Below are 22,264 nucleotides of genomic sequence, written 5' to 3'. Positions count from 1 at the left end.
CAAAAATTTTTACTACCAGTTCTGTGGGTGTGGCTTGGTGGGCGTGGCTTGGTGGGCATGGCAGGGGAAGGATACTGTAAAATTCTCCATTCCCTCCCCAATCCAGGGGAAGGGTACTGCAAAATCCCCATTTCCTCCCAAGCAGCTGAAACTTGAGAGGCAGAGAATAAATGGGGGTGGGGCCAGTCAGAATTTGGTTCTCCGAACTACACAAAATTTATGCCACCATTTCTCCAGAACTGATCAGAACCTGCTGAAACCCACCTTTGAATTGTATTCTATATAGACTTTAAAAAGTAACTTTCATATCTATGCTATGAGAGTTTAAAAAAGCAGAACAGATAGACAATCTGTTGGAATTCCCAAATTGCATAAAAACCATTCATTTATATTGAATTAGAACACTTATTTGCCCAGTATTTTGGAAAATATAACCATTCAACTTTTTTTCAGGTTCTATGGTTCTATGATTATGTATTCATTGTTATTATTTATATTTAATGTCACATAGGAAGATTTTTCAGATCTGGACAAGGAATTTCCAATTGAATCTGCTTATGTCCATTTTAAAGAGATACCAGAGGAAGAAAAACAAGAAAAAGTGTTACTCCTGAATGAAAATGGAGAACATATATATCCTATTCACCTAGTAGAAAACCAATCACTACCACTCCAAATTGATGGTCTTACTTTGCCTCTTGATGAGGAGAATCCAAATTTTCATGCAACAAGTGGAGAACCTAATGACAGCCTAGCTGATTATATGGATTCTTCTACAAAAGAACCTCAGAGGCCTCGGTCATTGCCAGTAAGAAGTGTTCAGATCAGTCCCATTGCTAAATTTGCCAACAGTGTAAACCAATCTGAAGTAAATCAAGTGAATTTGTCTGCTTCGATAAAGAGTGATGACCTCCCATCAACTATTCTTATTTACCATAAAGATTCCATTGACTCTGATGAATTTGACTCGGACATTCAAAAATCATCCAGTGAAATAAAAGAATCACCTGAGAGTAAGATTTGCTCCTTGCCTTGGACTTCCCATTCATCTAAAAACATATCAGAACATCTGACAAATGAACCTGAGTATGTAATTCCAACATCTGAAGAACAAGAGGTCGCACAGAAGTATATATTACAGATATTGAATCAAGAAATAATATCTAAGCTTACAGAAAATGATGACCCTATGGAACAATCATCTAACTTAAAGGAAATCCCATCTACTAATCAGGAAATTGATGGATATGACATTGAAGATAATTCAGAGGCAACTTATACACCTGAATATGAACCAATCAGTAATGCTTCCAAAAGCCTTAATATTGCTAATGAAGCATCAATGATGACACCAAATCCTTCCAAAGTTTCCATAATTCCTCATGACCTTTTCTATTATCCACATTATGATGTCTCCATATCAGCACTGCTGGATGCCTTCGCTACCTCCACTTCTGATACAGACCTTTCCCTTTTAGAAAACAGCAAAATCTGCTCAGAAATTCTAGTTGATTGTTTGGCTGAAAATGAGCCCCTTAGCCCAAGCACTGAAGGGAATATTCCCAAACAAGATCTACCGAGCAATATGAAGGATGTGCCAAAAAAAAAGGACAATAAAAGCCCAAGAAAACAGAAAAGGGATTCTCAAAGTCATACCAAATTTTCATGTAGCAAGGCTCCTGTGGTGGGGAAAAACACCCTGCCTCAAAAGAGCAACAATATGGCTACCACTGAAAACGATTCTGCGCACTCAGATGCTCATGTGGTAAAGTTTGTTTTTGCCATTACTTGCTTGGTTCAACAAAATAGTTCTTATTTTAACTTGCGCCAGTGGTGGGATTCAATCATTTTTACTACCGGTTCTGTGGGCATGGCTTGGTGGGCATGGCAGGGGAATGATACTGTAAAATCTCCATTCCCTCCCCACTCCAGAGGAAGGTTACTGCAAAATCCCCATTTCCTCCTAATCAGCTGGGACTCAGGAGGCAGATAATAAATGGGGGCAGGGCCAGTCAGAGGTGGTATTTACCGGTTCTCCGAACTACTCAAAATTTTCGCTACCAGTTCTTCAGAACTGGTCAGAACCTGCTGAATACCACCTCTGACTTGCACTATATGATGCACACCAGGATTTAGAGAAGCTGTACACTACTATTGGAAGGAGGGATGCCCTTTAATACATTCTATTTTCAACTAACTTTTAAAAAGTATCTGTTTGGATTAGATGCTTTACTTAAGATTAGATTTAAGTCAGGATTAGATGCTTTACTGATGTTTTTTTACTGACTCATAGAAAGTTTAGGCAAAAACAAAAACAACAACAAAAAATGCACAGGTACCGTATATGTGGTACCTTGCTCAATAGTAGTACCTGTGAGAGGGATCTTGGAGTCCTAGTGGATAACCATTTAGATATGGTTACATCTACATAACAGCAGTGTGCAGCAGCTGTTAAAAAAGCCAACACGGTTCTGGGCTGCATAAACAGAGGGATAGAATCAAGATCATGTGAAGTGTTAATACCACTTTATAATGCCTTGATAAGGCCACACTTGGAATATTGCATTCAGTTTTGATCGCCACGATGTAAAAAAGATGCTGAGACTGTAGAAAGAGTGCAGAGAAGAGCAACAAAGATGATTAGGGGACTGGAGGCTAAAACATATGAAGAATGGTTGCAGGAACTCGGTATGTCTAGTTTAATAAAAAGAAGGACTAGGGGAGACATGATAGAAGTGTTCCGATATCTCAGGGGTTGCCACAAAGAAGAGGGAGTCGGGCTGTTCTCCAAAGCACCTGAGGGTAGAACAAGAAGCAATGGGTGGAAACTGATCAAGGAAAGAAGCAACTTAGAACTAAGGAGAAATTTCCTGACAGTTAGAACAATTAATAAGTGGAACGACTTGCCTGCAGAAGTTGTGAATGCTCCAGCACTGGAAATTTTTAAGAAAATGTTGGATAACCATCTGACTGAGATGGTGTAGGGTTTCCTGCCTGGGCAGGAGGTTGGACTAGAAGGCCTCCAAGGTCCCTTCCAACTCTGTTGTTATATTATATTATATTATATTATATTATATTATATTATATTATATTATATTATATTATATTATATTATATTATATTATATTATATTATATTATATTATATTATAGAATAGGTTAGGATAGGATAGGATAGGATAGGATAGGATAGGATAGGATAGGATAGGATAGGATAGGATAGAATAGAATTTTTATTGGCCAAGTGTGATTGGACACACAAGGGATTTGTCTTGGTGCATATGCTCTCAGTGTACATAAAAGAAAAGATACCTTCATCAAGGTACAACATTTACAACACAAATGATGGTCAATATATCAATATAAATCATAAGGATTGCCAGCAACAAAGTTACAGTCATACAGTCATAAGTGGAAAGAGATTGGTGATGGGAACGATGAGAAGATTAATAGTAGTGCAGATTTAGTAAATAGTTTGACAGTGTTGAGGGAATTAATTGTTTAGCAGAGTGATGGCCTTCGGGGAAAAACTGTTCTTGTGTCTAGTTGTTCTGGTATGCAGAGCTCTATAGCGTCGTTTTGAGGGTAGGAATTGAAACAGTTTATGTCCTGGATGTGAGGGATCTGTAAATATTTTCACGGCCCTCTTCTTCGTGCAGTATACAGTATACAGGTCCTCAATGGAAGGCAGGTTGGTAGCAATTATTTTTTCTCCAGTTCTAATTATCCTCTGAAGTCTGTGTTTTTCTTGTTGGGTTGCAGAACCGAACCAGACAGTTATAGAGATGCAAATGACAGACTCAGTAATTCCTCCGTAGAACTGAATCAGCAGCTCCTTGGGTAGTTTGAGCTTACTGAGTTGGCGCAGAAAGAACATTCTTTGTTGTCCTTTTTTGATGATGTTTTTGATGTTAGCTGTCCATTTTAGATCTTATATTATATTATATTATATATATTATATTAAGTTATCAGAACATTTATCCCTGTTTTAATGTTTGGATTTAAATATTGGGACCAGGAATGCCTCAGAAAAGGATTGGTTTCTGAACCATTGACACAAAGCATCCATCCATCATTGCCATATACATCAGGAGTGGGTGATAGATATCATGTGGCTACTACCATTTAATGTATGGTTCCTAGAACACATCAATATTATATTGCTAAATTTGGGGACAAAATGACATTTTAAATTGTTAAGTATTTTAAATTATTAAAACAAGGAGGATAGGAACATTTTGATAAGCTTGAACAACTCAGTTCCCATCTTTACAACAGAATAGAAAAATCACAGAACGCCAAACCTTTTTGATTCTGTTCCCTATATTGAGTTTCATACATCACTAGAAACCCTTCTGCAACCTGCCACCTGGTTAGTTATCCATCTCTCAGCTCTTTTTTCCTTTGGATTTGGGCTGTCTATTAGCCACATTCAGAACTGCTTATAGGATTTCCATTTGTTGGCTAGCCTTGAAACAGTATCCTTAGCTGTCCTTCTGCAGTAGGCTTTCTTAAGCTAGTATGTCTCATTTTGTTGGACTTTGGCCAATTAGAATACTGGGTAGGGGTGAAAAAAGTTATAAAACCTGGAGAAGACTGCTATGTCATAGTGTTTTCAATTTGCCAAGTGCTGATATTTTATTACAAGGTTTGCAAACCCTTAAAAATAACAATGTATTAGGGACAGTTCACAGCAAAAGTCAGCATTAACTGCCAAGTCATCTAGGTGATGGTTATTTTCATTATCATTCACAAATTTTGGAATTTTCACCATTTATATATAAATATCAATTGTCACATTTCAGGCTTTCACTGAATAATTAATATGCATAATTTTTTGCTATGTAATATTTTTGTTGGAATACCAGTTTCAGGATAAAATTGAATATTGAAATTGGTGTATAATTGCAGCTCATTCAATATTTGCATAATATTGCAGTAATGCAGTAATGAAGCAATAAATGAGTACTTGGCACCTCCGTAGTCAAAATTAGTTACAGCCAGGTATATTCATTGCAATTTTCACATGTAACTTGCATTTTTGCATGAAATGTATTATATAAAATTAGAGAATACAAAAGGTTTCATTAATATGTTCTAGTCCAAATCAAGCTATTCCAAATCTGGGCTTAATCTATCTAAAACATTCAGCTAAACCAGTGCTTCTCAAATAGTGGGGCGGGCCCCCCAGGGGGGGCGCGAGGCTCCGTAAAGGGGCGCGCGTTTGACCTCGGCAAACACTGTCATAACAAGCTAAGCCCCGTGTTTACAGTCGCGCGGGGCCCCCCCGAAAAATGTTTTCTTCTTCCTAGGGGGGCATGACAGAAAATAATTGAGAAGCACTGAGCTAAACCAACTTGGAATCAGAATAATCCATATCTGAATTCTCTTTTGTGATTATTTTCTGCTTTGAGGTGGGCTTTGATCATTATGAAATAGTGTCCATACAGGTTTTGAGACACATTAATCCTCTTTTCATGATTAAATAAGGACTTGGATATTACCTCTGTAGAAAAGTGCATAAACTATTATAGATAAAAATATAGAGCTTATAGAATGATTTAAATTGTTCTTTGACTTTGCTATAGCTTGTAGCATTAAAGCTGAATACATGTTCTAATTGGGCATTTGATTTTTATAGAAAAAAAGAAGGTTGTTGGGGAATAGCCTTGTGACTATCTCTAGCAGTGCACAGCTATTCCTACCACCCAGCGTAAGAGATTTAACAGCCCCAAGCTGATACCTAGTTTGAACATTATAATGTGAATTACCTAGCTGTCATTTGTTTGGGTAGTCCAATTTCTATCGATGAAAATATTCCCACAGTATCAGTATCTTTACAAAATAGATTCCATTATATTATGCAAAGACCCAAGGTTCTGGGTTCTAAGGAAGCCTTTGTATATGGAGCTCTGTATGTAGGCTTCCCCATCTGAGAAATCTATAGTAAGTAGCATGATTGCAAGGGCAGAGCTGGGAAGAGCCATTTTAACATGGGAACTAATGCTCACCCTAATGCCTTGTCCTCTATGAGCAAGTAAAACATAAAGGAGGCAATCATTTTTGAAAGAGTATTGCACATTGTCTTCTTTAGCTGGAAATGAAAGTTTCCAGTGCCAGTGAGTATTGGCTGTGTAGGTCAGACTGGAATCTTTGTGAGTCGTGTAGTGATTTGACATGATAAAAATGAGGACCCAGATTGTTGGGGGGGCAATAAGTTGACTTTGTAAATATACAAATAGAATGAGACTATTGCCTTACACACTGTAAGCCGCCCTGAGTCTTCGGAGAAGGGCGGGATATAAATGTAAAAAAAAAAGCTAGGCTTCCCCATCATATTCTCTTCAGAGGTAATTGAACTATTGCTGTATTTTCTGCAGCTAACATGGCCAGCAAAGTACATTTCAGGTGGTACATCTGTCTGGACTCACTGCCTTGGGTTTGGTTTATCATTCTGATATTAGCTGAGTTTGGGGCACTGATCCCTAGCCAGTAAATGGAGTCCTGCTTAGTTTTCTGGGAAGAGAGCTAAAATATGTACACTTCCAAAAGCTATACCTCACAATACATCCCAGATTTGTCAGATAATTAAACAAATTTGCCATCTACACATGTTTAAATAGAATTATTACCAGTGCTGACTTTACTAGTGATTATGCTATATGTTTTTGCCACACAGCTTAAAAAAATGATATAGGGAAGAAATTTGTTTTGTCTTGTTTAAGTTAGCCATCATCTGGCAATGGCAATGTATGCAACTGTTTAGGGAACACCATCCAAACTGGAAAACCCAACTAAGATCAATAGTAAGCTCTATTCCCCTTTTTACAGCTTGTAGTTTAGATATAAATAAAATTAGATTTATGTGCATTATTAATGTGACTGTCTGTATTCCTACTTGAATACCTTAAATACCTGTCAAAATTGACATCTATTCTTTATCCAGCAAGCTTTTGAGTTTCCAATTGTATACAATTGTTGCACTCAGTTCTCAGTTTGCTAGTGCCATTTTGTGTGTGTGTGTACGCACACACGCACACACACACACACACACACACACACACACACAGAGAGAGACCATATAAACATATTTTGTTTGTTTCTATGATACATTGTTGGTAGATGATTTGGACAGCACTCTGCAAGGAATTATATAACATGATTGACAAAAATGTATGCAGTTGCTAAGAATGACACTAACTTGACAATTAAACAAACTGTGCAAGTAAGAAAATAGGATATGATTCTCTAATGAATTTAACAATTACATGTATTAAAGAAGATAAGTTTCTGGTGAGAGAATATAATTCATATGTTTTCAATCTGAACATTTTACACTCTTTTTGTAGATTATGGAAAACCAATCTGATACTGCAGCTGAAGAAAGAAAACTTCCAGAAGAAAGAAGTAAAAAGAAAGAAAAAAGGAAGAACAAGGCGATCTTCCAAGGAGAAAGTCCCCAGAGCTCAAAACCTGGCTTTACTCGGTTAATAGATAAGCTGGAAGAAGAATCCATAGACCATCTGGCTCTGTCAAGGTGCTTTCTGGCTCCACCTACAGAACTTGTCTTGCCACTTTCCTTGCCCAGTTTCTAGATAAAACAGAGTTACAAGCCACATCTCACATTTTATTGGTCTTTGTGGCTACGGTCCTAAAAGCTATAGCATGGGAAATGAGTAGGAAATACATCCAGATGGATTTTGGAAGGACATGATATGGCCAACATTTAAGCATATCAAGGGTGATACCATTGAGTAAACGACTTTCCAGGGAAATTAATAGGGCATAAACTATAATTCTTTCATTAAAAAATTGAAAACTGAATTTGATATTGTATTTTTAAAGTTTTGTTTAGTTATTGTATAATAAAGCAAAAAGGAATAGTTGGGTGTAATGGTTAAAGTATTGGCTAGTAACCTGAGGATTGTAACTTCTAGTGTTGCTTAGGCAAAAAGCCAGTTGGTTGGCCTTAAATTGAAAAATTGAAAAATAAAACAAAATACTTTTTCTTCATCAACATCTGAGTATATACCAGTCGTGGTGGCACAGTGGTTAGAATGCAGTACTGCAGGCTAATGCACTGCTCACTCCAGGAGTTCGATTCTGAATGGCTCAAAGTTGACTCAGCCTTCCACCCTTCCGAGATCGGTAAAATGAAGACCCAGATTGTTAGAGGCAATATACTGATGCTAAACCACTTACAGAGGAGGCTATAAAGTACTGTGAAGTGGTATATAAGTTTAAGTGCTATTGCTATTGCGATCTGAGTATTACTTTCTTTTCCTCCTCCTCTCAATATACCTTGGAAAGATATTTTTTTGACCATCCATTGCATCTGTTTTTCACTGAATCATTTAGTTGTGCTTTTGTTTTTGTTGTTATTGTAGGATTTAATATTTTTAATTGCTTATGTTTTATGGCAGCTGGTCATCTAGAAAAATAGGTAGGTCACTTTCCTTTAAAAATGGATTCATTCATCCATAGAATCAGCTGTACTCAGAACAATGCCTGCTGGATGTATTTTCACTGCTACTTCATTATAGCTGCCTAGGATAGAAGATCAATAATGCAATATATGCAGCAGACCAGGATTCCCTTGTGATCTGCTAAGCTATATGCAGGATTTTGTTATGAGAATTACTCATTTATCACAGTTTTATCAAAGTTCTGTTAGAATATCATCCATGACTAGGAGGCAGAGCAGGCTAGATCTTTAAAATAAATTTATCTCAGTTTACAGTTTGGGAAATCAATAGCCTTTAGAGATATATCTTTTTTTTTTAATTCTGTGAAGATGAGCTGAGGAAGTCAAAAGAAAAAAGAGGAAGGATGGAAGCCATTTCCTTCCTAAGGCACTTGGTGGATTCATATGTGTTTTGATACTGTTCTCCTTGGCCCATCATTCAGTGCACTGAATCAAACTGGCTACATTTAATATTCTGCCTAATCCCTTATAATTGATTAACCCTTCTCCCAACTGCATTTTCACTCAGCAGCGTCCCTGGCTTTCAGTAGTTTCTGCTACCTCTTCATCTTCTCTATTTCCTATTTTGTTGTGCTACTTAATGTGGTTATGTTAAACACACCTCATGTCATAGCTTTCCTTAAGACTATGTTTCTTCTTAAGAATTATTTATGCTACCATGTTGAGATAAATAGGAGGGTACAATGGAAAGTATCTACTGCACCTTTGATACATGTGCAAGTTTGGGAGTTGGCTTACTTTCTTACCAAGAGTAGTAAGAATGTTCCAGAACATCCTTTATTCAAGTAGATTGAAACTATTAATAAATTGTAGCTAAGTGGAAAAGTTAAAGTGGAAATGTTGAAGTAAGAACATGGATTGCCTTAGACATATTTATCAGGATAATTTCGGGATCTGAATAGTTGAAATGTGAGAAATGTGCTGTATCACTGGAGATATTTTTCTTTTAAACCAACGTTCTCCAGCATACCTTCTAGATGAGTTAGATTATAATTCACTCACCAATATTTTGGTCATTGTATTTTATCTGAATGGGGATAATTAAATTAAATTTACATGCCACCCATCTCACTATCAAGTGACAATATCATAAAAGCAATAAAATTTTAAAAAATCCATTAAAATATTAAACATTAAAGATTGATAATAGAAGTCTTATTTCTATACCTAACACTTTTCAGGCTTGGATAGGCTGCAACAATATTAGGATGTTTTTCCAAATCATGGTTGACTTACATATGGATTCATTTATGCATTTCAGGATCAGCCACAGTGATCCCAATATTGTCTACCAAATAAACGCTACTGATTCAACAATTAAGGTAAGCAAGTGAACTTTTACTTCTGTAACTAACCTGTACTACTCCTGATATTTATCTAAATGAAATTGAAATAGCATAGTTTTAAATACCTCCAGTGGAGCGATCAGTCCTGTCTGTCAACATGCTCCAAACTTGATTTGAAACCCCGGCTCATTCCAAGCACACCAGATAGGAATCACAATTAGATAATGTTAATAATATTATCTGTTTTTAATTAATCAAATCTCATGTTCATTTAACATTCATATTGTCCAAATATCTGGTTGTGAAAAAACCAGACACATTGTTTTAAATTATCAGCATCATAAATGAATCTATTGTATAGTATATTTCTTCAATATTATGTCCCTCAAAGAGTTGAACTATAATTTCCATCATATCTGCCCACCAAATCAACAGCCTGTGGTCTGATAGTGATGAGAGATTCTGTTCAACAAATCTGAAGTATGGTATGTTCAGAAAAGCCATTTCAATAGTTACCAAGACAAATCACAACATTTCCAACACTATTGGTATATAAATTTCACTATTATAAAAAAACAAGGGGGTGCTTCTTTAACAACTGACTTATTTAACGATTTACAGCAGTGATGGAAAAAATAACTTTGTTACCAATTCTCACATTTACATTTGCAAGTACCCTGAAGCAAGATTATAAGCACAGTTGGGGTTTGACTTAGCAGTCATTTCACTTAACAATTAAGTTGCCAGTCCCAACTGTGATTACTAAACAAGAACTACCTGTATTAAGAGCTGACTTCCAAGACAGTTGGCTTCTTAAATCCCAGTCTGAAGTGGTATAACGGACTGATATTAAAGTTATAAATGTACTTATATTAGCAAATACCCATGTCATTTTCAGATTCATTTAGACAGGACAAATGATATAATTCAGTGCGCACACAAAAACAACAACTTTAGTTGTGCTGATATCACCTACTTTAAAGCCTAGCCTATATAGTTATAATAGTTATAATAAAAATATATATTTTTAGGAAAGTGGCAGCCGTGGTGTACAAAAGAGCACAACCCCAAATGAATATCCAACTCCTGCTATCAGGTAGGTATATTGTTTCATTTTTGTACATCGAGCCTTAAGAACAAAGATAACATTTGGTTGGCTGAAAAGTACCTTTAATCATTTTGGTATTCCTCTCTAGAACGCCTAACCAAAATTATAATATATAATATAACTGTGATGGCCTTGGAAAAAAGTGACTTATGAACTATTCTGAAAGTTTTGACCATCACACCACCTCATAGTCATGTGATCACAGTTTGGGTACTTGACAACTGACTTGCATATACGACAATTGCAACAACTTGCTGCACATGATCACAATTTACAATCTGGCTTCTAACAAGCAAAGTCAATTGGGGAAGCTATATTTGCTTAATGATTCATTTAACAACCGTGCAATTCACTTGTGATTCCCTTAAAGCCTGGGATAACAATGGTCATAAAATCAGTTAAGGTCATGTGATGGCTCACTTAATAACCACATTAGCAGCCAAAATTCCAGTCCCAGTTATGGTCATTAGTCAAAGACTATCTGTTTTATACGTATTTTATCATATAAAATATAATAAAACGGGATACTTAGCAATCATGATATCCTTGTTTTTTGTTAAATATGAGCATACCAATAGAAATACATAATTGTGATGCTCTTCAAATCTATATATATTTATATATCTATAAAAGCGAAAACCACTCACGCATTAATCATGAAAGCTCCAGAACAGTAAAGCCTACAAACATACAAATGTATGTTTCTCTTGGCTTCTAGATGCTCACTAAGAAAGGATTTTTCGAACTGACCATCAGAGCATTAGTATTTCCTATATTATTATAACACACTCTGATGCTAATTAGTTAGACATTCTACTCCCCCTCCCAACTTGAAAATAATTCTGGAGAGAATGGGATAGCATAGGACAGGCTTCTGTGGGGCAAGCCTCATGGAGAGAAAGGGCTAGAAAGCCTGAGGGAGAGAAGGGGATAGGATAGGATAGGATAGGATAGGATAGGATAGGATAGGATAGGATAGGATAGGATAGGATAAGTTTCTGTGGGGCCAGCCTGAGGGAGAGAAGAGGAGAGGCTTCTATGGGGCAAGCCTGAGGAAGAGAAGAGGAGAGATCTGTGGGGCCAGCCTGAGGGAGAGAAGGGGAAAGGAGAGGGTCTATGGGGCCAGCCTGAGGTAGATAAGGGGGTAGGATAAGAGAGGCTTCTGTGGAGCCAGCCTGAGGGAGAGGAGAGGCTTTTGTGGGGCAAGCCTGAGGGAGACAAGGGGATAGAGAGGAGAGGCTTCTGTGGGGCTAGCCTGAGGGAGAGAAGGGGAAAGGAAATGCCAATTGTAACTACTCATTAATTTTCAAACTCTAAGTGTCAATTTATCAAGCCCAATCACATAGTGTCGTAGCGGAGCATGGGTATTCAGCTAATAGTAAATTTGAAAGATTCGAAGGATGAGAATGGCAGGAGATGAGGCTGATGGATGACAGACCCAGATTTTTAACACTTTATAATGTATGTTAGCTAGGTTGAAATCAGATTCACATTGTGGGTCTATTGCAATATTGGTTAAATATTAACTAATTATTAATCACTAATCTGTTTCCCATTTTGACACACTGAAAAACTTAATACTGAGGGAAATACAGTAAGCCATGCAGCAAAATATAACCTTGTGATTATTTTTGTTTTTCCTGGTTTGCTACTGCTGGCTCAGAGTAGGCTCAGCAGAGCTTTCGATTTTTCCACTCTGTTGGCAGTTGGTTGGTTTCAGAAATGTGTGGCAGCATCTTTTCCCAGATTTGGCACCCACAAATGTATGGACTTCAGCTCCCTGAATTTACAAAACAGCCATGCTGGCTGCAGAATTCCTGGAGCTGACAAGGGCATCCTTGGATGAAGGGCATCCAAGATTGTAAGGGTGATCTATATTCTTTCTCTCTCTGCACATGTTCAAAATTATGCTAAGCCATGGTTTGTTTAACCATAGTTTGTGGAATAAACTGTAATTCCTAAGTAAGTTTTTTCAAAATGCTTGCCTCCGTACTCAGTAATTGGGTATAGATCTTAAAATATAAAGTAGTTGTGTCAGAGTGATATTTACTATTTCAGACATCATAATGCAGTTAATTAGGGAGTCATTACCTGCAGCTGTTTATGAAGTGTATCTGCAGCCCTTCTTTGGTTATTTTATGATGTGTAGAATTCTCGTCATTGTTGAAGACAGAATTTCTTCAGATCCCTTACAAGCCATAGCAATCTTTATCAATTTCCCTCTCCCTCTGTAGTTTCTTGAAAGTCTCAGTCTGAACTCATCCGAGTGAAAGGGTGGTTTGTGGTCTTCCCTTCCTTTCCTCTTTCCCCTGTCCATTCATCAGCCTGCTTCATTAATAGCATGCTCTATCCAGAAAGCACAACTGTATTTTGCAGGATCCAATCTAGATCAGTCACCGGGACCAGAGGTTTTGTCTTTCAAGCTTTCAGACTCATTCTGGAGCAAGGATACAAGCGAGCAGTCAGCAGTCACACCGCAATGAACAAGGACACACATTCAATTTTGCAGCTACTAAGATTGTTGGATGAGCAGGCACAAAACAGCCAGGGAAGTGATTGAAGCCTGGGAAACAGGACCCTCATCAGTTAATAGGACTGTTGATTTACCACCAGACTATCAAGTACTTAGAAAGTGAGGGTCGGGCAGCACAAGCAACTACAGCTAATGACTTAAAAGCCAGCCATCAACACACTCCAATCAATATCTAAAAAGGCACTTACAACAGGCACTATCAATACCACACCCAGAACAGCACTCTGCTAAAGACAAGTTCCCTGAAGATGGGCTTTAGCACAAGTCCAAAAACTCAGAAGACAAAATCTCTGGTCCCAATGACTGATCCAGGTTGGATCCTGCAACCTTATCCTGGGACAACATTCATTTGTGACAACTGATATTCATTCACATTGATGATATCTATTATGAGCATCCTTGAAGGTCTTGTTTCAAAAGCCTTAACAATTTAAATTGCAACAGAGCAGTGGGTGCATAGGTAAAGAGAGGATGAAATAGGGCATAGAAATAAGTTGTGCCTGGGATTTTATATCATTATTCTTGCCTCTCTCAACTACTTTATAGTGTATTTGCACATAATATTACAATGGTTCTCAACCTGTGGTCTGGAGACCCCTGTGGGGTGGTACACTGCCATCATGGGGTCTGTGCAGGCTTGAAGAAATGTTATGATTTAAATATTGAATTAAGTTCTTGGAGTCTGTGGCCACAAAAGGTATTTAAAGGGTTCTGTGGTGAAGAAAAGGTTAAGAAACACTGCAAATCAAGTGGCATACAACAATAAATTACTGTATTTTTCACACTATAAGATGCACTGGACCATAAGACGCACATTAGCTTTAGAGGAGAAAAACAAGAAAAAAAATCTGCCTCTGCCTCCCAGCAACCATCTGGTATTCATCTGGCTAGAATCCTTGCAGCAAACAAGCTGGTGAGCTTCAGCATATTATCGCAGCCCCAGCACATGGCTCATCAGGTTTCCGCTTTGTTGCGCCCACCACCGGTCAACTGAGCTGAGCTGCTGCCACCAGGGAATGCTGGAGCCTTCACTGCCGAGCAGCTGATCGGTGGTTGGATTGGCCTCCCAGAATACTGTTGATCAGCTGTTTTATGCAGTGGTGATCACCGCCACCGCCTATCACCACCACCTCTCGCTGCTGATTGCCACTGCCGTTTGCCACCTATCGCTGCCAGTGTGGCGACAGCAATCGACAGCAATCAACAGCAACAACGATAGGCGGTGGCAGCAATCCCTGCTGCCTAGAACAGCTGATTGGCGGTATTCTGGGAGACCGATCCAACCGCCAATTGGTAGCTTGGCAGCGAAGGTTTTAGTGTTCTCTGGTGGCGGCAGCGGTGACAGGCAGTAGTGGTGGTAACAGGCAGCGGTGCCAATGACAGGCAGCGAACATCGCCACCACACCAACCCCCTTCCCCCGCCACAATATTTGCTCTATAACAGGAGTCACCAACCTTTCAGACCTCAGGGACCACTAAATTCATAATTATAAATCCCACTGCCCTACTCCTTGCACGCTCACAACCTTCAAAGTTGCATGTACCTCCCTCTATGGCAGAGATTTTCAGCCCCACGACGAGCTGCCTGGCCAGTCCTGTATTCCAGAGCTCTAGTCACAGGACTGGCCCATTGGTCATCCTGAAGCAGCTCCTCCACCCGGATGCGCTGCAGACCACTAAAATTTTCTCAGAGACCACCAGTGGTCCACCGACCACCGGTTGGTGACCTCTCTTTATAAAACGTACAGACATTTCCACCCACTGTTTTTTGGGGGGAAAGTATGTTTTACAATGCGAAAAATACAGTAAATTGGACCACCAGTTAACAATCAAAGAACCGAATTTGGGGTACAGAGTTCTTTCCTTAGAATTTAATGGATAATAGTTGAAAGTACCAGGGAGATACTTCGGTGAAAGGTGGGGATTCAAAGGCCTTATCTTTAATAGTCCTCTAGTGACTATTCTAATGTCTGGCTATTTGGAAAAGGGTCATCATTGATCATCTGGTTCATGGGCATTTGTAATTTAACTTTCTCCACTCTTTCCAGGAAGAGAAAAGATCTTGAAGAAGAAGACATTCTAGAGAAGGAACTTTTATGTAGGAGCTCTTCACGGACAGACCAGCCTGAGCTGTTTTACTTCATCATTTTCCTCTGGGCAATAGTTTATTGCTTATTACTCCTTCCACAGCTTGTTAGTAGCCCACTTTGATCTCTGTGAATGCATCAGAGTAATAAAAGATAGCCGCTTGAGGTTTATGTTTATGTGCCCATAATCCTTTCTCCAGGATGTAGTAATGCCTGCCAAAATTACCAGGTCAAGATTAAGAAGGAAGGAAGAGATTAAAACCTATTTGGGTTCTTTTTGTTCCTGCAAAGACCAACCAGAAGCCCATTAGCAGAATAATAAGGCAAAAGCATCTCCTTGCTCATATTATCCTGGCAATGGATACTCATATACATATTCCCTGTGATAATTTGTAGCCTTTTTGATTAAAAGTCAAAAGCTGGTAACCTTAGTCTTTGTGAATTGATCTAATCCTCTTTTAAAACTGCCCAAGTTGGGAGCATTACTACATACTGTGGCAGCAAATTTCATAGACCTCCTGAAGGAAATATTTTTGTCTATTCTGTCCTGATCATCTATCATTCAACTGCATTGGAAACTATAGTTTTAGTACTTGTATAATGAAAGGAAAAAAGATTCTATTTTGTTCATGTTGCATAACTTAACATTGGCATCTCCTTCCTCACCTTTTTCTAAATCAATAAGCTCAGATCTTGTAATCTTTTCTTATTGGGATCAGCTAGTTCCATGGGTATTCTTGTTTTACTGTTGCATTATATGACTTTTTGTGTACATAATATATATTTGTATAGAGAGATCTACACAGAGTGAAGACATTCGGTTAATGAATTCAGGGTTTTTGTACATTTATGCCTTGCTTTGTAGGATGCAAAATAAAATGAACAATCTTGTAGGGAAATCTATATTTAGAGTGTTTTGGTCTTTCTTCAAAACTTATTCCTTTATTTCTAGCTTATTTGCACAGTCATGAAATCTAATACATATACCCAGAACCAATATAGGATAGTGGCTGAGATAATGGACTAGGACTACAAGGACCCAGATTCTAATACTTCCTCGGGCACAGAAACAATGGGTAACTTTGATCCAGTCATTCTCTCTCAGTCCTAGATAGAGAACTTGAAAAACAATTCTCTACCAACCCACACTGGACAAATATTGTAATTATGCTCTACAACCTTCAGTGCAGAGACCTTGATACTGCAATGGATTGATTTGGGCTAATATACATACACGCATACCCAAGCATTTTGAATTTGGCTCCCTAGATTTGTTTCAATACCATGATTTAAGATTAGCCTCCCTCCCTCTCCCTCCCCCCCCCTCTCTGTGTGTGTATTTCACCAATATTGGAGCAAAAATATTGGAGCAAAGGAATTTGCTGGTGGTTGTTGACATAACAATCTTTTAATCTTGTCTTGACTGATAATAAAAATCTTGAGACTATAAGAACAATACCATTTACCAGCTCCTTTATTTGGCAGAATATGGATGGGGATGCCAGCATACTTTTTACCACCTCAAGGAAACAGATATCACTTTCTTTCAGCCATGGAGAAAAGCCTGTGACTCTCATATTGGAAAAAGTTGGGAAGCACTCTGTGCTATTTTGGAGATAATTCATACATTATCTCTGCTGAAGCTGGTTGGGGAATTCTGAAAGTTGAAGTCCAAATCTTAAAGTTGCCAAGATTGAGAAACACTGGACTGGATAGTGGATTACAGATTATTTATCATACTGTATATGTCACTTAATAGCCATTACATAAGTTTCATTACTCAAGTGTGTTTCTGTAATTTGAGAAACCACTGAAAATCACATATAATAGAAAAAAGTGTGTGGACAGAGAATTTATTTAGGAGTATAACTTTTATATTCTATCAGTGTTCTTGATGCTGGTGCTTGCACGAAAGAAGATAAAGATAAGCTTAATTCGGGAAACAATATACAGGTAATCTTTGTTTACTGACCATTTGTTCAGTGACCATTTGAAATTACAATAATGCTGAAAAAGAAGACTTATGAGTGGTCCTCAAAGTTGTTGCCTTGCAGCATCCCTGCAATCACAATTCAGGCACTTGGCAAGTGGCACAGTTCAAAGTCAGAAGAGAAAAAGAACAATTGAGGGTAGGAGGAAGGAAGGGTGCTGAGAATATCAAACTCTATATAGAGGAGTCATGTTCCTGAGGGCTCATGCTCCATTAATTCTCCTAAAATTCATCTTTTTTAAAAAATAAGACAAACATTTATCCATAATGAAATCAGTACATTTTATTCACTTGTTTGTACAATGAATTTATTTATTTATTTTATTTATTTATTATTCAAATTTGTATACCGCCCTATCTCCCGAAGGACTCAGGGCGGTTCACAGGCACATAAAAACATTTATATACAAATTAAGATAATCATTAAAAGATCTAAATATGAATATTAAAAAAACCAATTTAAAAACCCCTATAAATTTAAAATCTAAGCCAGTCCTGCACAGATGAATAAATGTGTCTTGAGCTCGCGACGGAAGGTTCGGAGGTCCGGAAGTTGTGAGTCCTGGGGAGTTCGTCCCAGAGGGTGGGAGCCCCCACAGAGAAGGCCCTTCCCCTGGGCATCGCCAGACGACACTGCCTAGCTGACGGCACCCTGAGGAGTCCCTCTCTGTGAGAGCGCACGGGTCGGTGAGAGGTATTCGGTAGCAGTAGGCGGTCCCGTAAATAACCCGGCCCTATGCCATGGAGCGCTTTGAAGGTGGTTACCAAAACCTTGAAGCGCACCCGGAAGGCCACAGGTAGCCAGTGCAGTCTGCGCAGGATTGGTGTCATACGGGAGCCACGAGGGGCTCCCTCTATAACCCACGCAGCCGCATTCTGAACTAACTGCAGCCTCCGGATGCCCTTCAAGGGGAGCCCCATGTAGAGAGCATTGCAGTAATCCAGGCGAGACGTCACGAGGGCGTGAGTGACCGTGCATAGGGCATCCCGGTCTAGAAAGGGGCGCAACTGGCGCACCAGGCGAATCTGGTAGAAAGCTCTCCTGGAGACGGCCATCAGATCATCTTCAAAAGACAGCCGTTCATCCAGGAGGACGCCCAAGTTGCGCACCCCTTCCATCGGGGCCAATGACTCGCCCCCAACAGTCAGCCGAGGACTCAGCTGACTGTACCGGGATGCCGGCATCCACAGCCACTCTGTCTTGGAGGGATTGAGCTTGAGCCTGTTTCTCCCCATCCAGACCCGTATGGCCTCCAAGCACCGGGACAACACTTCGATAGCTTCGTTGGGGTGGCCCGGTGTGGAAAAGTACAGCTGGGTGTCATCAGCGTACAGCTGGTACCTCACACCGAAGCCACTGATGATCTCACCCAGCGGCTTCATATAGATGTTGAACAAAAGGGGCGAGAGGATTCATTGGTCGATTTAAAAAATCCTTAAGACATCATATTGAGGTAATAGTCACCATATTATTCAAGGTTATTATCCATACCCCAATAAAAATTCTCTAAGAGTGGTATCTTAACAAGAGATACTCTCTTCCATCTTGCCAATGGCCAGGTTATCATGATTAAATATTGGATTGGATTGAGGCCTGTGCTTCCAAATTTGGAATTCATTTACTAGAATTTCAACTGTATTTCCTGATTTTCTAATTCCAGTGTTTGTGGAAACCCATTAATATCACTCAAATATTGAAGGTAGGATCTGTGGATCCTTAACGTCTTGTGAAGATTTATCACCTGTGGACTCACTGTTACTATGCTCTCTGATTTCTTAAGTTTCCAACAGTGGTCATTGACTTTGGAAGTAGAATCTGAAATGGAGTTGCACAATAAACAAAGATGATGCTGGTGGGGTTGGCAGCTTTATTGATGGAGAAATGCTTCAAATGTAAAAACAAAAAAGCATTTATAGAAAGCTTTTTAAATTTGCTTTTCATTCCCCTCGTTCCCGTTCGTTACACGGGTTGAATCCTACCACTGATGATGTTACCTAGTTTGGGTAATGAAATGTCTGCAAGAAAACAAGCAAGCTCAGAGAGTACCAAGGAACTCTCAGTTTCTAACAATCTATTGTTAAAAAGATTCTTTTTTTACTTTAATGTAAACTTAAATTTATTTTTTTAATAAATAGAAATGCAAACACATCCTATCCTTTCATATTTTTTCCTGCTTCAACATATGAATGTTTGCAATTACTCTTTAAAACTCAGAGTGTAAAAAACAGATGCACAATTGAAACGGCAAATGGGATCTCTGTTTGCAAAACAACTCAACTGCAGTCATACTTTAAAAAGAGGATGCAATAATGAACAGCTTAAAGCATTTTTATGTTCCAAGTCTTCAAATAAAAGAGATGGATTTTCTGTGCTAAATTGTTTCTATCTGCTTATTTACTTCTGAATATAACTATATGTTTATCTTATATTAAGGAAGAGAAAAATCACATGAAGCAGACTAGGAACAGTGATAAAGACATAAATCTGAAGCCAGGAATATATAATGAAACTCTGCCCAATAATTACATTTCTTAACTCAATCAGTAAATCAATCAGTCAAGCTAGCTAAATGGCTCATCTAGCTAATGTATTCTTCTCTTCTAGCATTTATACTCAAATGCATTGTTACCATTTTGGTAAAATGTTCTCAAACAGGCATACAGAAAACAACTAGTGTGAACCCCCAAAAGGGAGCATAAGGCAGGCCTCCACTCTCTTGGACTTTTGGAAATGTCTGAAGAACTGGCTTTGCCATCTTGCTTGGAGCTCACAGAGGATCACCAACCTATGGGGCTCGTTAACATCTTGAAGGACTTCCTCCCACCTTTTAAACTTTTGAATTTTAACTAACTTTGCCTCTAAATAGAATAGAATAGAATTTTTTATTGGCCAAGTGTGATTTGTCTTGGTGCATATGCTCCCAGTGTACATAAAAGAAAAGATATGTTCATCAAGAATCATAAGGTACAACAATGATAGTCATAGGGTACAAATAAGCAATCAGGAACCAATATCAATATAAATCGTAAGGATACAAGCAACAAAGTTACAGTCACACAGTCATTAAGTGGAAGGAGATGGGTGATGGGAACGATGAGAAGATTAATAGTAGTGCAGACTTATTAAATAGTTTGACAGTATTGAGGGAATTATTTGTTTAGCAGAGTGATGGCGTTTGGGAAAAGACTGTTCTTGTGTCTAGTTGTTCTGGTATGCCGTACTTTATAGCGTCGTTTTGAGGGTAGGAGTTGAAACAGTTTATGTCCAGAATGTGAGGGGTCTGTAAATATTTTCACAGCCCTCTTTTTGACTTGTGCAGTATATAGGTCCCCAATGGAAGGCAGGTTGGTAGCAATTGTTTTTTCTGCAGTTCTAATTATTCTCTGAAGTTTGTGTCTATCTTGTTGGGTTGCAGAACCAAACCAGACAGTTAGAGGTACAGATGACAGACTCAATAAATTCCTCTGTAGAACTGGATCAGCAGCTCCTTGGGTAGTTTAAGCTTTCTGAGTTGGCGCAGAAAGAACATTCTTTGTTGTGCTTTTTTGATGACATTTTTGATGTTGGCTGTCCATTTTAGATCTTGTGATATGGTAGAACCTAGAAATTTGAAGGTCTCTACTGTTGATACTGTGTTGTCTAGTATCGTGAGAGGTTGAAGCATGGAAGTGTTTCTCCTAAAGTCTACCACCATTTCTATGGTTTTGAGTGTGTTCAGTTCCAGATTGTTCCGGTCACACTACAAGGCTAGTTGTTCAACCTCCTGTCTGTATGCGGATTCATCACTGTCTTGAATGAGACCGAACACTGTTGTGTTATCTGCGAACTTCAGTAGTTTAATGGATGGATCATTAGAGATGCAGTCATTGGTATACAGAGAGAAGTGGGGAGAGCACACAGCCTTGGGGGGCTCCTGTGCTAATTGTACAGGTATCTGATGTGATTCTGCTTAGGTTCACCTGCTGCTTCCTGTTCGTTAGGAAGCTTATGATCCACTTGCAAGTGTGTTCAGGTACCTGTAGCTGGTTTAGCTTAGTTAGAAGAGTGTCTGGAATGATGGTATATAATTCTGGACTAAAGTCTACAAAGAGGACCCTTGTGTAGGTCTTTGGAGATTCAAGATGTAGGATGTAGTACAGAACCATATTAACAGCATCATCTGTTGATCTATTTGCTTGGTATGCAAATTGCAAGGGGTCTAACAGCAGATCCGTGATGGTTTTCAAGAGGGACAGCACTAGCCTTTCAAAGGTATTCATAACTACAGATGTTAGAGCAGAATATTTATATATAATTTTTATGTTTTTATATTTTTCTTCTACATCACACAGAATTCCTCTGTGAAGAAAATAGACAGTTCCTAAATTTGGCATTCAAATAAACAAATGACATTTCACAATTAATTTCAGGGGATATGCTTATTTTTAGTTACTTGGAAGTCAATTCCAAAACACAAGGATCTTCATTTCTGATTGCATATTATTAATAAGCCTCAAGCACAAAAGAGCTTTAGCCAACTTAAATACAGTCTTTAGCTTTTATTCAGAAATGCTAATAGTTTGCAATCAAATGGCCTTTAAGCCATTAGAAAGAGTATGTGGGCCTCCAAAGAGACAAATATCCGGCTTCATTCTCTGATGTTGTTTCCACCTTCAACTATAACAGATATTCAAGTCTGTTTATTTATTTCCCACCTTTATTGTTTTTATAAATAACTTAAGGTGATAAACATACCTATTATTCCTTACTTCTACTGACCAATTGAGTGATTGACC

General features: G+C 38.5%; 1 protein-coding gene across 1 annotated transcript in view; it reads left to right on the top strand.

Annotated features, from left to right (window-relative positions):
- Positions 1-16,796, top strand: part of CLMN (calmin) — a 106,211-nt gene extending 89,415 nt beyond the window's left edge. The window contains exons 9-13 of the mRNA XM_058162634.1: positions 512-1,765; positions 7,349-7,536; positions 9,746-9,806; positions 10,802-10,866; positions 15,460-16,796. Of these exons, the coding sequence (XP_058018617.1) occupies positions 512-1,765; positions 7,349-7,536; positions 9,746-9,806; positions 10,802-10,866; positions 15,460-15,622 (1,731 nt within the window). The 3' untranslated portion in view covers positions 15,623-16,796. The remainder of the gene's footprint in view (positions 1-511; positions 1,766-7,348; positions 7,537-9,745; positions 9,807-10,801; positions 10,867-15,459) is intronic.
- Positions 16,797-22,264: the final 5,468 nt, after the last annotated feature.

This window comes from Ahaetulla prasina, chromosome 1 (genome assembly GCF_028640845.1).
Source record: "Ahaetulla prasina isolate Xishuangbanna chromosome 1, ASM2864084v1, whole genome shotgun sequence".
Lineage (NCBI taxonomy): Eukaryota > Metazoa > Chordata > Lepidosauria > Squamata > Colubridae > Ahaetulla > Ahaetulla prasina.
Note: the sequence above shows the minus strand (reverse complement) of the source record. Positions and strands in the feature narration are given on the sequence as shown.